Source organism: Carcharhinus amblyrhynchos, chromosome 1 (genome assembly GCF_965287045.1).
Source record: "Carcharhinus amblyrhynchos chromosome 1, sCarAmb.v2.hapA, whole genome shotgun sequence".
Classification (NCBI taxonomy): domain Eukaryota; kingdom Metazoa; phylum Chordata; class Chondrichthyes; order Carcharhiniformes; family Carcharhinidae; genus Carcharhinus; species Carcharhinus amblyrhynchos.
In genome coordinates, this window is record NC_137324.1 from 103671440 (window position 1) to 103690343 (window position 18904).

Consider the following 18904-nt stretch of genomic DNA (forward strand, 5'->3'; position numbering starts at 1 on the left):
TTTAAAATACATTTGGCTAGTAAAGCAAATATAGTTTGATGTTGAGATTATCAAGGAAGCAACATCCAATGAAAGAATTTTAAAAATTAATTCAATGGCTTCAGCTGACACTGTGTGGATGGTTGAGAAGCCACCAGGAATGGATCTCTTAGGGCTGAAGTTCATGTGAGCAATGGTCTGTCTTGGATGGTCACAATCAATTTGAGCTGCTCCTCATTTCTATTTGTGGAACAAGTGGCCACATCTTCCCTGGCCTGAGATTGAGGGTTGTTCAGAATTTCTGTGAAAAGTTGAAACCTGAGGCTTGACCACTTGGGTTAGTTGCCAGGTTGTGGTTGGTAATGTTTGCAGTCAAGAATGTGGTGTGCCAACAAGAGGTGGAGCTGTTCCAGCTTGGAGTGTGTGGAATGTATTCCGATAGGGACTACAGATTTCAGACGAATGTTGTCCGTGAGGGTGCTTGGGAAGGTTATTGATGAAGCAGCTAAAGGTGATTGGTTCTAAGATTCTACCCTGAGGAATTCCTGCAGTGATGTCCTGAGCTGAGGTGATTGACCTCTAACCACCATGTGCTGGGCATGACTCCAACCAGCAGAGAGTTTTTCCCTTGATTCTCATTGATTTCAGTTTTGCTAGGGCTCCTGATGCTAAAATTGATTAAAAACGACTGCCCTTGACATGCACTTACCTCACCTCTGGCATTCAGCCCTTTTGTTCAAGTTTGAACCAAGGCTGTAATGAGGTTTAGAAGGATGAGAGGGTATCTGATCGAGCTATAGAAAATTCTAAAAAGGGATTTATAGAGTAAACATAAACCAAATGTTTCCCCTTATGGGGCAATCTAGAATAAGAGTTCTAATGCGGTGGAATCTAAATCATTAAATGGTTTCAAGAGGAAGACTGATATTTCTGATAGAAAAAATAGATTAAAGTGTTTGAGAACAGAGAGAGATCAGCCATGATCGGATTGAATGCCAGGTGGGGCAGGCTTGAAGGGCTGAATTTGCCTATTTCTGCTCCTAATTCCTATGCTCCACCATTCACAGCTGCATGTGGAAAGATTGTAGAGCTTAGATCTGATCCGTTGGTTGTGGGATTGTTTAGGTCTGTCTATTACTTTTTGCTTATGCCGTTTGGCACGCAAATAGTCCTGTCTTGCAGCTTCACCAGTTTGACACCTTATTTTTAGGTACACCTGGTGTTGCTAGTCATATGTTGTCCTACACTCTACTCTGAACCAGAGTTGATCCCCAGGCTTGATCCCCTCACCTCATTCCCACGAATCAAATCTTCTTTCTCACTGGACTGCAAATGTACTGCTGTAGAAAATTCCCCTGAATGCACTTTAGGAACTACTATTCCATTCTATATTGGATAAAGTTCCCCCTACTCTGTAAATCTTGTACTTCTCTTTAATTTGTTGGCAATTTTGTTCCTCTACATCTTTCCCACTAGTTGGTGGCCTATAGACCACTCAGAACAATTCAATTGCAGCTTTTTTGTTCCTTAGCTTTAGCCAAATAGCTTCTGTCCTTGATCTCACTGGGCAGAAGCTCTCGTTGTAGTTAAAAATACATGTACATGAAGTGTTGTAACCTACAGAACTACAGACCAAGATTTGGTCTGATGAAGGTATGATTAGGTTGAATAGCTTTTTCAGCCAGTTTATATACAATGGACCAATTGCCCTCCTGTGCCACAAATCTTCAATATTTTTTGAATTTCTATGAATTATTTTGGCCTCACAACCTTCCTTTGTACTTGGTATGATTCTAGCAGCTGGAATGCCTTCCTGCACCTCAACTCCTATGGGCTTCAACTTTACTTGGGTTTTTTGATGCCACACTTGAGCAATTGATGCGTCATCTTATCTTTGGAATGCACTCATTTATGCATGTTTGGACGAAAGCTGTAATTAGGTCTACAATTGCGTGGCCCTGAGGGTTCCACAATCAGCAATAAAGAACAGGTATGTGCTGTCTGATTGCCATGGTATAATGAACTTCAAGATACTCCATACATTTCTTTAGACTTGCAAGCTACCTTAAGGTTAACTTCAAATTGATTTCTTAGTGGCAAATCACATCTATGTGTTGCAATTCTACTACCTTTCCATTTTATGTTTACATGGTTGTACACTTGTTCTAGGACAAGTCCAATATAGTCAAAAATTAGCTGCTAAAACATATACAGAGTGGCCTAGAGTAGACTTTGTATCACATTTTCTTTCTTCTCCACTTGCCAACTCACCAACACAGCAAAGCTAAAATCTCAACTTATATATGGCAGATTCTATGGCACAGGTATCAAGACTGTACTACTTTACAACTAAACAGTACAATGCACAATCAGGTAGCATTAATTCTGAACACAGGAATAGAAGTTGGCATTTGGCCCTTTGCGTTTGTACTACCATTCAATAAGATCATGGCTGCTCTAACTAAACTCTATTATAATTTTCATCTAAAGTAAAACACGGCAGTTGTAAATTAAACAAACGTTACAGCAGCATAAATGCTGTCCGAGTCCTAAACACAAATCCGTCTACCTCTCCCCAGGCAAAAAAGTAACTTGTGGATTATTTGCAAAATTCTGTTAAGTTTATTTTGCAAGTCTTATATTGACTAAGAAGTCGGAAAATACTTGACAAAATGTCAGAAAAATGTTAGTGAGCTGACCTGTGAATTTACATTCTGAAAGTTTATTAATTTTAATACACAGATAATATAAATTCAATTTGTGTCTAGTTGGCTACAAACAGAATATATCGGAGACAGGCATATTAGTCAATGCCTCACCTTTTGGTGGAAAATAGGATTTGCTTTCAGCCTTATGAGGCCAATCAACAACCAAAGGTCCAAAACGACGAAAGCTGGCAGTAATTTCATCTGTAAAAGAAGTGCGTACCAATGCATGATCTTGACAAATATATGTGTATAGAAAATAAAAACCCTTGAGCTATTGTTTCACAACTAGCGTTACCTTCATCAATATCTGGGGGAAGGCCACCAACAAATACTTTACGTGAGTATCGTTCAATTCGTTCCCCATTCTGGTGAGATGAGCAGCAATTAACAGAATTTAGAACCCCAGGGACAGACTGATCACCATGTCCATCATCAAGAAAACCATCTTCAATGGGGAACAATGAAGAGCGTCCTGCAAAAAGTAACCACAAATTGAAATTTCAAAAAGGACTCAGCTGCTTTACACAAGGGTTAAAGGCCTCAAAATTACTCAATTAACATGATGCATTTGTACAATGCAATATTAAGTCAAATTTAACATTTAATGAGCAGAATAAAAGATGGTAATTTGTTTACAACAAACTGTTGCATTTACGTATCACTGGAGGTTGCAAAAAAAAAAAATCCCTGGGCACTAATGATGCTAAGACTTTACCACAAGGTTCACTGGAGGAGGATTATCAGGAAAGAAATAAGGGCATATGGTTTATAAAATCTAACTTTGAAATCAGTACTGCTGAGAAAAGAGACATGCTCTCAAAGCTTTTTGTGTTACACTCGTCAGGACAGATTTGCAAGGATACCAAATCTCAGAGAGAACAACAATTTATATACAAAAGAGGCAAAGTAAATAGGAAAAAGGAACCTTGGTTCGAGGGAGATTGTAACACTGATCAAGAGGAAGAGAGAGTTGTATGAAGTGTACAGGCAGCAAGAAACAGATCAGATGCTTGAGGAGTATAAAAAGTGCAAGAAGCTACTTAAGAGGGAAATCGGGAGAGCTAAAAGACATGAGGTTGCTTTGGCAGACAGAGTGAAGGAAAATCCAAAGAGCTTCTATAGGTATGTTAGGAGCAAAAGGATAGTGAGGGATAAAATTGGTCCTCTTGAAGACCACAGTGGTAGACTGTGTATGGAACCAAAACAGATGGGGGAGATACTAAATGGTTTTCTTGCATCCATATTTTCAGAAGAAACGGGCATGGAGTCTACGGAAATAGGGCACACAGGTAGGGAGGTCATGGAACCTATACAGATTAAAGAGGTGGTGGTGCTGGCTGTCTTGAGGCAAATCAGAGTGGATAAATCCCCAGGACCAGACAGGGTATTCCCATGGACCTTGAGGGAGGCTAGCAGTGAACTTGCAGGGGCCCTGGCAGACATATTTAAAATGTCAGTATGCATGGGGGAGGTGCCAGATGATTGGAGGGTGGCTCATGTTGTTCCGTTGTTTAAAAAAGGTTCCAAAAGAAATCTGGGAAATTATAGGCCAGTAAGTTTGATGTCGGTGGTGGGCAAGTTATTGGAAGGTGTGATAAGGGATAGGATCTACAAATATTTGGATAGACTGGGACTTATTAGGGAGAGTCAACATAGCTTGGAGAGTGGTAGGTCATGTTTGACCAATCTATTAGAGTTTTTCAAAGAGGTTAGCAGGAAAGTGGATGAAGGGAAGGCAGTGGATGTCGTCTACCTGGATTTCAGTAAGGCCTTTGATAAGGTCCCTCATGGGAGATTAGTTAGGAAGGTTCAGTCGCTAGGTATACATGGGGACATAGTAAACTGGATTAGACACTGGCTGAATGGAAGAAGACAAAGTGGTTGTGGAGGATTGCTTCTGAGTGGGGGCCTGTGACTAGTGGTGCGCCGCAGGGATCAGTGTTGGGTCCATTGCTGTTTGTCATCTATATCAATGATCTGAATGATAATGTGGTAAATTGAATCAGCAAATTTGCTGATGATACAAAGATTGGAGGTGTAGTGAACAGTGAGGAAGGTTTTCAAAGCTTGCAGAGGGACTTGGACCAACTGGAAAAATGGGCTGAAAAATGGCAAATGGAATTTAACTCAGACAAGCGTGAGGTATTGCACTTTGGAAGGACAAACCAAAGTAGAACATACAGGCTAAATGGTAGGACTCTGAAGAGTGCAGTTGAACGGAGGGATCTAGGAATACAGGTACAGAATTCCCTAAAAGTGACGTCACAGGTGGATAGGGTCGTAAAGAGTGCTTTTGGTACATTGGCCTTTATAAATCGGTGTATCAAGTATAAAAGTTGGAGTGTTATGGTAAGGTTATATAAGGCATTGGTGAGGCTGAATTTAGAGTATTGTGTACAGTTTTGGTCACCTAGTTACACTAAGGATGTAAATAAGGTTGAAAGAGTGCAAAAAAAGGTTCACAAGGATGTTGTCAGGACTTGAGAAGCTGAGTTACAGAAAGAGATTGAACAGGTTAGGAGTTTATTCCCTGGAGCGTAGAAGAATGAGGGGAGATTTGATATAGGTGTATAAGATTTTGATGGGTATAGATAGGGTGAATGCAAGCAGGTTTTTTCCACTGAGGCTAGGGGAGAAAAAAAAACCCAGAGGGCATGGGTTAAGGGTGAAAGGAGAAAAGTTTAAAGGGACTATTAGGGGGGGCTTCTTCACACAGAGTGGTGGGAGTGTGGAATGAGCTGCCGGATAAAGTGGTAAATGTGGGGTCACTTTTAACATTTAAGAAAAACTTGGACAGGTACATGGATGAGCGGGGTCTGGAGGGATACGGTCCAAGTGCAGGTCAGTGGGACTTTGCAAAAAATGGTTCAGCACAGACAAGAAGGGCCAAAAGGCCTGTTTCTGAGCTATAAATGTCTATGATTCTAAGAGGGTGCTGATTTGTTGGTAAGTGGAATCTGAAAGATAAAGCAGAACAGGCTGGTAATAGGATTGCTAATTTATGCTGTGTACTGAAGCATGGTTGGTCTGAGATACTCAACTTTCTTTCATTTTTCAATTTGATTTGTTTGTGCTGCTATATTGCCTCAACAGATGACTGCCAATTCAAAACAACACTTCAAACACATCAACACTGTAAACTCACTTAAGTAGATGCGGTTTTGCATTGTAATTAATGATGCCACCAAATATGTAGTAAATATCTGATGTGCTAGAAGCTACATATTTTCACATTTGCAAAAGGCAAAAACATGTCCATGGATTGTGTCTTTGAACAAAAGCTTGGGGGATAGGCACCCCCTGATTCAACTCCCATGGTAATGTCTTGACCAGAAGTCATGTGGAGATGCCAGTGTTGGACATTATCTTGTAACTGAGTGTGTGTCTATATGTGCCCTGTCTGTGAACCCAACTCTCACTCACCTAGAGTCAAAGGTTTACAGCATGGAAACAGGCCCTTTGGCCTAACTTGTCCATGCTGCCTTTTTTTAAACCCCTTAGCTAATAAGAACATAAAAAATAGGAGCAGGAGTAGGCCATCTAGCCCCTTGAGCCTGCCCTGCCATTCAATAAGATCATGGTTGATCTGATAGTGGTTCAATTCCACTTACCCACCTGTTCCCCATAACCCTTAGATTTCTGACCAATAAGGAAATTATCTACCTGTGACTTAAACACATTTAACAAGGTAGCCTCCACTGCTTCAATGGGCAGAGAATTCCAAAGATTCACTACCCTCTGGGAGAAGAAGTTCCTCCTCAACTCTGTTCTAAATTGACTCCCCCTTATTTTGAGGCTGTGCCCTCTCGTTCTTGTTTCCTTTCTAAGTGGAAACAATCTCTCTGCTTCTACCCTGTTTAGCCCCTTCATTATCTTATGTGTCTCTATAAGATCCCCTCTCAGCCTTCTAAACTCCAACGAGTACAGGCCCAATCTATTCAATCTCTCCTCATAAGCTAAACCCCTCACCTCCGGAATCAATCCGGTGAACCTTCTCTGTACTCCCTCCAAAGCTAATATATCCTTTCGCAAATAAGGGGACCAAAATTGCACACAGTACTCTAGTTGCGACCTCACCAGTACCTTGTACAATTGCAGCAAGACCTCCCTGCTTTTATCCTCCATCCCCCTTGCGATAAAGGCCAACATTCCATTTGCCTTCTTGATCACCTGCTGCACCTGCAAACTGAGTTTTTGCAATTCATGCACAAGGACCCCCAAGTCCCTCCGCACAGTAGCATGTTGTAATTTTTCACCATTTAAATAATAGTCCATTTTACTATTAGTCCTTCCAAAGTGGATAACTTCACATGCCAACATTATATTCCACCTGCCAGATCCTCGCCCACTCACTTAGCCTATCCAAATCTCTCTGTAGACTTTCCACGTCCTCCACGCAATTTGCTTTCCTACTCATCTTTGTGTCATCTGCAAACTTTGTTACCCTACACTCAGTCCCCTCCTCCAGATCGTCTATGTATATGGTAAACAGTTGAGGACCCAGCACCAATCCCTGCGGCATGCCACTAGTCACCAACTGCCAACCGGAAAAGCAACCTTTTGTGAGGCATCTTATTGAATGCCTTCTGGAAATCCAAAAACACCACATCCACCAGTTCCCCTCTGTCAACTGCACTTGTTACATCTTCATAAAAATCCAGTAAATTTGTCAAACACGACTTTTTCTTCACGAGTCCATGCTGCGTCCGCTTGATTGAACCATTCTTTTCCAGGTGTCCTGCTATTTCTTCTTTAAATGATGGATTCCAGCATTTTCCCAACTACGGACGTTAAGCTAACCGGCCAGTAGTTACCCACATTTGGCCCATATACTTCGTACCCATGTAACTATCTAAATGCTTTTTAAATGATAAAATTGTTCCCGCCTCTACTACTCCTAGTGACAGCTTGCTCCAGACACTTATCACCCTCTGTATAAAAAAATTGCCCCTCTGGACACTTTTGTATCTCTGCCCTCTCACCTTAAACTTATGCCCTCTAGTTTTATACTCCCCTTCCTTTGGGAAAAGATATTGACTATCTACCTTGTCTATGCCCCTGATTATTTTATAGACCTCTATAAGGTCACCCCTCAAGTCTCCTACGCTCCAGAGAAAAAAGTCCCAGTCTATTCAGCCTCTCCTTATAACTCAATCCATCAAGTCCTGGTAGCATCCTAGTAAATCTTTTTTGCACTCTTTCTGGTTTAATAATATCCTTTCTATAACAGGGTGACCAGAATTGCACACAGTATTCCAAGTGTGGCCTTTCCAATGTCTTGTACAACTTCAACAAGACATCCCAACTCCTGTTTTCAATGTTCTGACCGATGAAACCGAGCATGCAGAATGCCTTTTTCACCACTCTGTCCACCAGTGACTCCACTTTCAAGGAGCTATGAACATGTATCCCTAGATCTTTGTTCTGTAACTCTCCTCGACACCCTACCATTAACTGAGTAAGTCCTGCTCTGATTCAATCTATCAAAATGCATTACCTCACATTGGTCTAAATTAAACTCCATTTGCCATTCATCAGCCCACTGGCCCAACTGATCAAGATCCCACTGCAATTGGAGATAACTTTCTTCACTGTCCACCATGATACCAATCTTGGTGTCATCTGCAAACTTCCTATATTCTATATTGCCCCCTATATTCTCATCCAAATCATTAATATAAATGACAAATAACAGTGGGCCCATCACTGATCCCTGAGGCACACCGCTGGTCACAGGCCCCCCAGTTTGAAAAACAATGTTCTACAACCACCTACTGGCTCCTGTCGAGAAGCCAATTTTGTATCCATTTAGATACCTCACCCTGGATCCGTGATATTTAACTTTATGCAAAACCAATCGTGCGGTACCTTGTCAAAGGCCTTGCTAAAGTCCATGCAGACAATATCAACTGCACTGTCCTCATCTACCCAATGAAGAAGCAGCACTCCGAAAGCTCATGCTACCAAATAAGCCTGCTGGACTTTATCTGGTGTTGTGAAACATCTTATTTGACCAGAGATGACTTGCTTGGTTTGAAATTAAACAGAAGTTGATGGTTAACTGTTCCCTAGTTCATTCTCTATGGCAACACCTATACCAGAGTTCACTTGCCAACCAATCAGCACCCTCTTCTCATGCAGTATAAATTGTTGTTCTGTTTTAGATTTAGTATTCTTGTGATCATGCAAGATGACAAGCATTGACAGCCTCTTTTTTCAGCAATGCTCAAGTCCAGCACAACCAAGTTACAACCAATTTATTAAACTTCTTAATTTCAACCCTGCATCTGAAAACTGAAATTAGAAAACAGTAAGAAACCTCATACATAAAAATTGCTGGATGGCATTTGTTTGATAGACCAGCAAATAAGATGCACATGGCTGCATTTCTATTATCAATGAACATCTCAGCGGAAATGATTCAGCATAAAAATCCAGGTTCCTTCTTTGTGAGTTGCATGAAACACAGGTCTATTCACTCAATATTTGCAACACCACATATCTACTTTTTATTGGGTCTTTATATAAACTAGTCATTGATTAACAATGCCTTTTAAGGTGCAGGATCTGGGGCACACTATGTTGGATCAAATTCACTCTTGGTCAAATATTTGGGAAGGAGATTGCAGTTTTCATCTTTAGCAGGAGAGAAATCCCTGACAATCTGAACATTTTATATGTAAAAAGAAAGCTCAAAATATCTGCAAACACAACCATTATTTAAAGTAATAAACTCAGTAAAAGGCAGTAAATCAGAGTATTCAGATTATTACTGTCAAGTAGGTGCCAATCTAACTCATTTGTCTGATTTAGATCACAGTTCGGAGTTCATCTTTTGCAGGCACATGGGATGATTAGTAATACAATTAGTAAAATAGTACCATTGGTGTCTAGGTGCAGAAAGTAAAAGTAAAGATGGTCTAATGCTCACAACATGTTGACTCAAGTCACAATGCTGTCAAACCTGGAGATAAAGTGTGCTTTTCAAATAATGAAAGGGCCTTGGTGCTGAGCTCCAGCAGAGTTGAAACTACAAGTTTGTTTGAGTAAATTGTAGTCCTATTTCTCTGAAATGCAATTTGTACTATATACAGTACTTTTTGTATCAGTAATAAAAGCACTTCAGAGAAGAGTTATAATTAAACCCATTTCACAGCTGTAGTCAGTAGATGCTTTCATAAAAAAGACTAAAAACAGAAGCAAAAGAAGACAATGGATCACATTCATACAAGTTTGTAATCATCACACTGGCAGACCAAAATCTGAAATTTAGAACTGGAAAACATTAGGAGCTGTAACTTTAAAACAAGTTATTGTTGTTGGTCCCTCAAAACAAGGATGGCATCTGCCATGCTTCATGATTTGTGCCTCCTCAGGTCGCTCAGCAAGGCCAATCCTGGAGCCACAGGTCTTTGGGCAGGAAGGACAAGAGCTGTCCTGAGAAGGGTGGGTTCTTGAGCCAGGGTTCTGCTGTCTCTCCTGCTTTCATTGCTTCTCCACAGTAGAGTTTGTGTGGTCAGTTCTGACTGTACTGCAGCTTGTTGGATGAGGTGCCCCCATATGGTACAATTTTTTTTGAAATAATGCTGAATCAGGAAAGCTTCAAAATTAAACACCAAGTTCAACATTTTCAACTGGAAATGCTAATTTGGTTTCTCTTTCTCCACAGATGCTGTCTGTCCTGCAAAGTATCTCCAAGCATTTTCTGTGTTTATTTAAGTAAATATGAATTTATGAGATTGAGAATGCCTTGTACAGAATTTTGCTGCCAGTTTTCATAACCTTGTAAATGTAAGGTTGCACAACTGTACTAAATTCTACAAAGTTATAATGCCCCCTTCGCCATCTTAAACATTCACTTCCTCCACCACCAATGCATAGTGGCAATTGGATGTATCATCTACAAGCGCATTACTGCAACTCACCCCTTCAACATGCCTTCCAAACCTTAGACCACTGTTACTTAGAAGGGCAAGAGCAGCAGAACCATGGAACACCACCATCTGCAAATGTCCCTCCAAGTCACACACCATCCTGACACTGAACTCATTACAATACAGTTCTATTTAGTTTGGTCAACATCCTGGAACTCCCTCATAACAACACTGTGGATGCATCTGCACCAGATGGATTGCAGAAGTTAAAGGCAGTGGCTCACCATTACCTTCCCAAGGACAATTAGGGATGGGCAGCAAGTCTTGGCCTTGTCAGTGAACACAGATCCTCTGAATTAAGAACGCACAAGATCTGTACTTGACTGTATAACCATGCAGATAAGCAAGGCCTGCATTTTTTAAATTCTTTCATGAGATCTGGGTATTGCAGGTAAGGCCAACATTTGCTGCCCTTAGGCAGGTATAGTAAGCCATTGCCTTGAATTGCTGCAGTTTATTGTGAATCCCTAATTGCCCTTAACTTAGTGGGCCATTTCGGAGGGCATCAAGAGTCAACTACAATGCTGTGGATCTGGAGTCACATGTAGGCCGGACCAGACGAGGATGGAAGACATTAGCGACATTAGTGAACCAGATGGATTTTTATGGCAATGATTTCTTCATTAAGGTCATCATAAATGTTGCACAAAAGTGCAAAATTCTACAAAGTTATTTCATCCCAAATTTCTTAGAAATAGTTTTTCTATGTTTTCTAAGCACAATACAGGCCCTTTGGCCCACAAAGTTGTGCCAAACATGTCCCTGTTCTTAGCGTTCAAATTTCACTATTTGCCACATACAGATTTGAATCCAAGTCACCAGCACATTTCCCTGGGTTTCTACTCAGTGACAAAACCACTACCCTACTGCCTTTCCCTACGGTGCAGTAAATAAGAAAAATACGGTTCAAAACAATGAAAACACATCCAAACCTATATTTGTGTATTTGAAATGGCTATGCAGTTCAACGGGTGAGCAGCAGATTTGCTTCTCGCCTCAGTGAAGGAAAATTATCCAGGGTTGCTCAGTCATGTATGGCTGGAGAAAATTTGCCTGAATTGAATTCAACATGGCCAACGGAAAATCAGGGCCTCATGAAAATCATTAAAAAATACACTTTTTTTTAGGACAATTAGGGAGCACGAAGGACATTAAAGTCAAACTGAAAATTAAAGGTGGAAGTCAAGCGAAATGCTCGAAGACAAGGTGTGTACCATATGCTATAGGCCAAAGGTGGCAGCTGACCTGGAGCGACTGATCAAAACTGAGTCAGCATCAGTGAATGAGCCACGCCTATCATTCCAGTTGTCAAGAAAAATGGATCTGTAAGAATTTACAGAGACAGGTCAACATAAATCCAGTGTTATGCAATGAACAATGTCCATTACTGCACACTGAAGACTTGTTTATGGAATTGGTGAGAGATGAAAATTTCAGCAAAATTGACCTGAGCCAGGCCTATTTGCAGATGATTTTTTTAAAATGAATTCATGGGATATGGATATCGCTGGCTGATCAGCATTTATTGCCCATCAGAGGCCAGTTGACAGTCAATCACATTGCTGTGGTTCCGGAGTCACATGTAGGCCAGACCAGGTAAGGATGGCAGATTTCCTTCCCTAAAGGACATTAGTGAACCAGATGGGTTTTTCCGTCAATAAAAGGTTTCATGGTCATCAATAGATTCTTAATCCCAGATTGAATTCAAATTCCACCATCTGCTGTGGCAGGACTCGACAAGAAATCACAGGATCTCTGACAGTTGTGACACACAAAGGCTTGTTCTGGTACCAAAGATTGCTGTTGGTATCCCATCTGCTCCTGCAGTTTCAAATGGCAATGTATCAAAGAACAAAGAACAACCCAGCACGGGAAACAGGCCCTTCAGCCCAACGAGCCTGCGCCGCCGCATCCTCCTACACCTACCCTGCCCTGCGTATCAGTCCAGTGCTATGTAATACTAAGGAACTACAATTTTTGGTGAACTCTTTCCTGAAACAACCCTAGAATATGTTTTGCTGATTGTCAAGACAGATCCTTCCGAATGGGCTAGTACCTGACTTTGTGGACTAGAATTAAACCCATTTCCTTGGAAAATATTTAGAGGATGATCTTTTGGAATTGTTACATGTGCATTGTTTTGAGTTGATTATTGACAAAAATATTTTTTCTTTCAAAAGGAATGTAAGTTGATTTTAATGGCTAATAATGCTGGAAGCAGCGTAAATAGTTGTTAATTTGGAGACATGATACTTGGAAGCGCTGGGTTAAAAAAGCTGCTGCTTTTCTGTTTTTCACTCTACATCTTATGACATCACTTCAGTTTGCATATATTGCTACATTACTAGAGCAGGGCTCCACAATGAGATGCTAAGTATGTAATCATGAGTAAAACTGAAAATATGCTGGAACAATCAAGTGGAGAGAATAGAATAATAATTTCGTAAATTAGGCAGAATTCAGCGACACTGTCCTGTTTCTTTCTAAGGCAAGGGTTTGATTCAGGCAATAGTTTACCCAACCCATCCAACAGACATTAAAATAGCAATTTTGCTACAAAAACAATTTAAACATGAATCCACATGCTCACAAAGACATAAGAAATAGGAGCAGGAGTAAGCCATTTAGCCCTTCGAGCCTGCCCCGCCATTCAATAAGATGATGGCTGATCTGAAGTGGATCAGTTCTACTTTCCCACCTGCTCCCCGTAACCCTTAATTCCTTTATCTAACAGAAATCTATCTACCCGTGACTTAAACATATTCAACGAGGTAGCCTCCACCACTTCAATGGGCAGAGAATTCCAGAGATTCAAAACCCTCTGAGTGAAGAAGTTCATCCTCAACTCTGTTCTAAACTGCCCCCTCCCCCCTTATTTTGAGGCAGCGCCCTCTAGTTCTGGTTTCCTTTCTAAGTGAAAAGAATCTCTCTACCCTATCTAGCCCCTTCGTTATCTTATAAGTCTCTGTAAGATCCCCCCTCAGCCTTCTATACTCCAATGAGTACAGGCCCAGTCTATTTAATCTCTCCTCATAAGTTAACCCCCTCATCTCTGGTATCAGCCTGGTGAAACTTCTCTGTACTCCCTCCAAGGCCAATATATCCTTTTGTAAATAAGGGAACCAAAACTTCACACAGTACTCCAGCTGCAGCCTCACCAGTGCCTTATACAGCTGCAGCAAGACCTCCCTGCTTTTATATTCTATCCCCCTCGCTATAAAGGCCAGCATTCCATTCGCCTTCTTGATCACCTGCTGCACCTGCAGACTGGGTTTTTGCGATTTGTGCACAAGGACCCCTAGGTCCCTCTGCACAGTAACATGCTGCAACTTTTCACCATTTAAATAATATCCCATCCTACTATTATTTCTTCCAAAGTGGATAACCTCACATTTGCTAACGTTATACTCCATCTGCCACTCTTCAGTTTGTGCTAATGCCAACTGCAACACAAGCTTGTGATGTAGTCATATTTTCTAAATTTATTTTTTTGAAATTTGTATAGTAAGAGGTATCAATAGAACATAACAGCGCAGTACAGGGCCTTCGGCCCTTGATGTTGCGCCGACCAGTGGAACCAATCCAATGACCCTCTAACCTAAACTATTCCAATGTTATCCATATGCCTATCCACAGACCATTTGAACGCCCTTAAAGTTGGCGAGTCCACAACTGCTGCAGGCAGGGCATTCCACGACCTTACTACCCTCAGAGTAAAGAACCTACCTCTGACATCCGTCCTATAATTACCACCCCTTAACTTAAAGCTATGTCCCCTTGTGTTAGCCATCACCATCCGAGGTAAAAGGCTCTCACTGTCCACCCTATCCAATCCTTTGATCATCTTGTATGCCTCAATCAGGTCACCTCGTAACCTTCTTCTCTCCAACGAAAATAAACTCAAGTTCCTCAGCCTTTCCTCATAAGACCTTCCCACCGTACCAGGCACCATCCTGGTAAACCTCCTCTGCACCCTTTCCAATGCCTCCACATCCTTCTTATAATGTGGTGACCAGAACTGTACACAATACTCCAAGTGCAGCCGCACCAGAGTTTTGTACAGTTGTAACATGACCTCACAGCTCCAAAATTCAATCCCTCTACCAATAAAAGCTAACACACCATACGCCTTCTTAACAACCTTATCAACCTGGGTGCCAACTTTCAGGGAGCTATGCACATGTACCCCAAGATCCCTCTGCTTCTCCACACTACTAAGAGTCCTTCCATTAGCCCTATATTCTGTACCCCTGTTATTCTTACCAAAGTGAATCACCTCACACTTTTCCGTATTAAACTCCATCTGCCACCTCTTGGCCCAGCTCTGCAGCTTATCTATGTCCCTCTGCAAAGTGTAACATCCATCCTCACTGTCTACAACTCCTCTGACTTTGGTGTCGTCAGCAAATTTACTAATCCATCCTTCTACACCCTCATCCAGGTCATTTATAAAAATGACCAACAGCAGTGGCCCCAAAACAGATCCTTGAGGTACACCACTTGTAACTGCACTCCAGGTTGAATATTTCCCATCAACTACCGCCCTCTGTCTTCTATCAGCTAGCCAATTCAAGACCAAGTTCCTCTCTAAAAGATTTTTAAAAAGTTACTTCTTCCCATTTATTATATTGTATTTGCTGTGCAATCTAGTCCCATCTACATTAGGGAGACAAATCGCAGATTGGGTGATTGCTTTGTGGAACAACTCCATACAGACTGTAAGCATGAGCCCGAGCTTCAGGTTGCTTGTCATTTAATTCACCACATTGCTCTCATGCTCACATTTCTGTCCTCAGCCTGCCATGATGTTCCAGTGAAGCTCAACACAGGCTTAAGGGACAGCAGCTCATCCTTTAGTTAGGTACTTTACAGCCTTCAGGACTAAACATTGAGTTTGACAGTTTTAGACCATGAACTTTGTTCACACTTGCACCTCTGCCATTTAATCTCTCCCACCCTCTATCCTAGACCTTCGCTTTTGCTCTTCTGCTCCCCTTTCAACAGGATACAACCCAGCATTTTTCTACCTTCCTTCAGTCCTGTATAAAACTCATATTCAACTCAAAATGTTGTTGCCAGACCTGCTGAGTATTTTCAATACTTTCTGGTTTACATTTTGTACTATAAATGAGTGCTGCACATAAAAAAAGTAAAATTATTCTTAAGATCTTGAAGCAGCACACTACTACAGGACGACTTTTACATGCTGGTAGCAAATCACAATCTTTTACTCATTTGCACTGATTCAAGTTGACACTTATTTCTGTTTATTAAATCAGCCAGTTAAATTTTATCCCTGCCTGAAAACTATCCCTATTAACACAGAATATAAAAGTGTGTGGGGTTTCCAAAAAGACATGAGAAACTTTAGCTCCATACGGGATAAAGGGAATGCTTGGTTAGACACTGGACTGCATTCTACATATCCCCACTGGACAAGTTTTCAGTGGGGTGGGGGGAGGAGGAGCAGTGACAGTGAAGGAGCAACAGCATCAATCCAAGTCAGGATGATGTATTCTCATCAATTTATCTGCTGCCCTGTCCTTCTACGTTACAGGTTAGAAGGGTTTTGTTAAAGGAGCCTTAGTGAACTGCCGAATAGTATCTTATATCAAAGCATCCACTGCCACTGTGCTCAGGTGGCACAGGGAATGAAAGTTTAACGTAGTGGATGAGGTATCGATCAAGTGGGTTGTTTTGAACTAAATGGTGCTGAGCTTCTTGAATGATGTTGGAATTGCACTCATCCAGGTAAGTACAAATATTCCATCACAATACTTGTGCTTTGTGCAGCATGGGCAGGCTTTGGGACATCAGGTGATGATGGCTTCATGTTCACTATAACTGAGACTAGCTTTTTAATTCCAGATTTATTCATTGAATTTCAATTTCACCAGCTGCCATGGTGGAGCATTGGCCTGGGCCTTGAGATTACTAGTTCAGTAATGGTACGCCCCCACCTTGAGATAGCGTGACCAACCATTTAGCTCCTCTTGCAAATTCTAAGATCTTCATTAGTTTTCAACCAAATCATCAGGTCCATTTGTTGATATTCTATCTGGAGACATACAAAGAGTATAGACTTGCTCAGAACAACTTGGAGTACTGGACAGTGACCATGGCCTCAACTGTCTCATACTTTCTGAAGCAGCTGTTATAACAGTGGGTGCTAATAGGGGCCTTCAAAAAAATTGGGTTTTTAAAAAGAAATACTATGGAAAGAAAAACGCATGTAGAAAAATTCTATTGCTCAACTTGAGCAAAAGGCTTGCCGGTTCATTGAGGCAACTGAATAATTCAGAAAACTGTTTTACACCACGTTCAGGTGATCATGCAATGTTTTAATATATGCAGAATTCCAATAATATGCAAAATTTTGAACGTTAGTATTTCATAATCCAGAATGATTAACTACTTTGTTGAAGCATCAAGCCCAGCTTTATGATCATGCACAACACAATTCCTACACAACATGCAGATCTAATGAGAAATCAGTATCCAATCCATGACACAATCATTAATCAGCAAAAACAAGTAACTACTGATCAGTCATCAAATCATAATGATTCATTTAAAGATAAAAGCCAGCACTAAAAACCAAATGTTTACCTCGTCTTCTCCCATAACTTCTTGCTGCATGCAAACAAAGAGGGATAAATAGGATTCGTCAGTGTGCACTTAAAAGTTTACAAATGTAAGGTAAGCAGGTTAAAATCAATATATTTTCAACAGAACTACTGAAATGGCTTTATGAGTCAGCATCCTTTTTCTGTACACAACAACTGAATTGTGTTCAGCTACATATCTAAAAGTCTCTGAATTTCAATTACAGTCATAAGGTCAAGACTGATAATCGAACATTACGTGAACCAGATCTTTAAATCAAAGTCTCTACATTAATTGCAGAATAATAATTATCAAAAATATTTCAGTATGCATCACTGCAGAACAAGTATAAAACACATACGCAGGTGATTAGTAACTGCAACAGGCATTGCGCATTTCAGAACTGCCACGTATTTACTTGGTAATATGACATTTAGAGGGGTACAAATTCTTCCAATAGGTAGAATGGTTTAATCGGTATCCAGAACTATTTTATCACAAGAGCACAAACAGGAGTCTTGAAAACAGAAAAAAGGTTAATGCATCCCAAATAGAATGCTTTTGGAAGGAGGAAGGCATCAAGCATACTTTGCATAGTTACAAAGATAGCAATTATGGCTGGCCCCTTATCTAGTGAATTTGGCTGACTACCAAACATTTAAAGGTGTAGTTACACTATTAAAGCACAATTATTTTTCCCTGGTTGCTTTTAAAAAACACTGATCTCCAGCTGTTTTTAAGGTGCGCTGTTATCATACATAAAAATGGTTGGAATGAACATTTACCAATCAAATGTTTTACATGTCAGAATGTAAACAGCTTAAGTCATTGGGTTGAATACTACTGTCAGACGATTAAAAAATTGCCTGTTAACCAGAATTGAAAATTACATTCAACACTGTGAATAAAAGATGAGAATGGGTAGAATTTGAATGGATAAATAAATTGAAGTTATGTTCACTAAATTACTCTATTGGAGAGAACACATTTCATTTTATTCTGCTCATTTTATGTGTGGTACATTTGACCAGACTCTTTAGGCTAGGGCAATTCATTAGCTATTGAATGAAGTTATATACATCTGTTCAGATGACACAAATAACCTGGAAAGGTCACTATTCAAAGTGGGAGGCAAAACGTCCTCAACATGGTATACGACAAAGGTACTTTATCCAATGACATTTTTAAATAAATGTATGTACAAATGGATTATGATGAAAGCAATGCAAAAGGACACCTGTGAAACATGCAGACTGTACAGATGTATAGTCAAATGTGTGAAATGCATCTTTCAGTGTACCAGGTGCAGCAATGGTAAATAAAATTGACTAAACAAAGATTGCAAATTTGTTTGCACTAAGTCACCTGATGGTAGAGGGAAGAGTTTGCTGATCAGCCATATTGGCAGAAGGAAATGGAAAACAACTGCAGAACTTTGCTAGGCATAATCACAATGAATCCAATGGACATCAATGGCTTTTGATTTGATTTATTGTCACATGTATTAGCATAGTGAAAAGTATTGTTTGTTGTGTGCTATACAGACAAAGCATACTGTTCATAAAGAAAGAAACGAGAGTGTGCAAAATATAGTGTTACAACCATAGCTAGGATGTAGAGGAAGATCAACTTAATGCAAGGTAGGTCCATTCAAAAGTCCGATGGCAGCAGGGAAGA

At 40.5% G+C, this 18904-nt stretch overlaps 1 protein-coding gene across 2 annotated transcripts in view; it reads right to left on the reverse strand.

Annotated features, from left to right (window-relative positions):
* Window positions 1-18904, reverse strand: part of LOC145343736 (cytoplasmic polyadenylation element-binding protein 2-like) — a 120006-nt gene that overhangs the window by 23538 nt on the left and 77564 nt on the right. The window contains exons 5-7 of one of the 2 annotated variants that reach the window (XM_080189996.1): window positions 17231-17254; window positions 2983-3159; window positions 2799-2888 (exon numbers count right to left, since the gene is read on the reverse strand). In XM_080189996.1, the coding sequence (XP_080046122.1) occupies window positions 2799-2888; window positions 2983-3159; window positions 17231-17254 (291 nt within the window). The remainder of the gene's footprint in view (window positions 1-2798; window positions 2889-2982; window positions 3160-17230; window positions 17255-18904) is intronic. The other variant, XM_080190006.1, reaches the window with a different exon arrangement.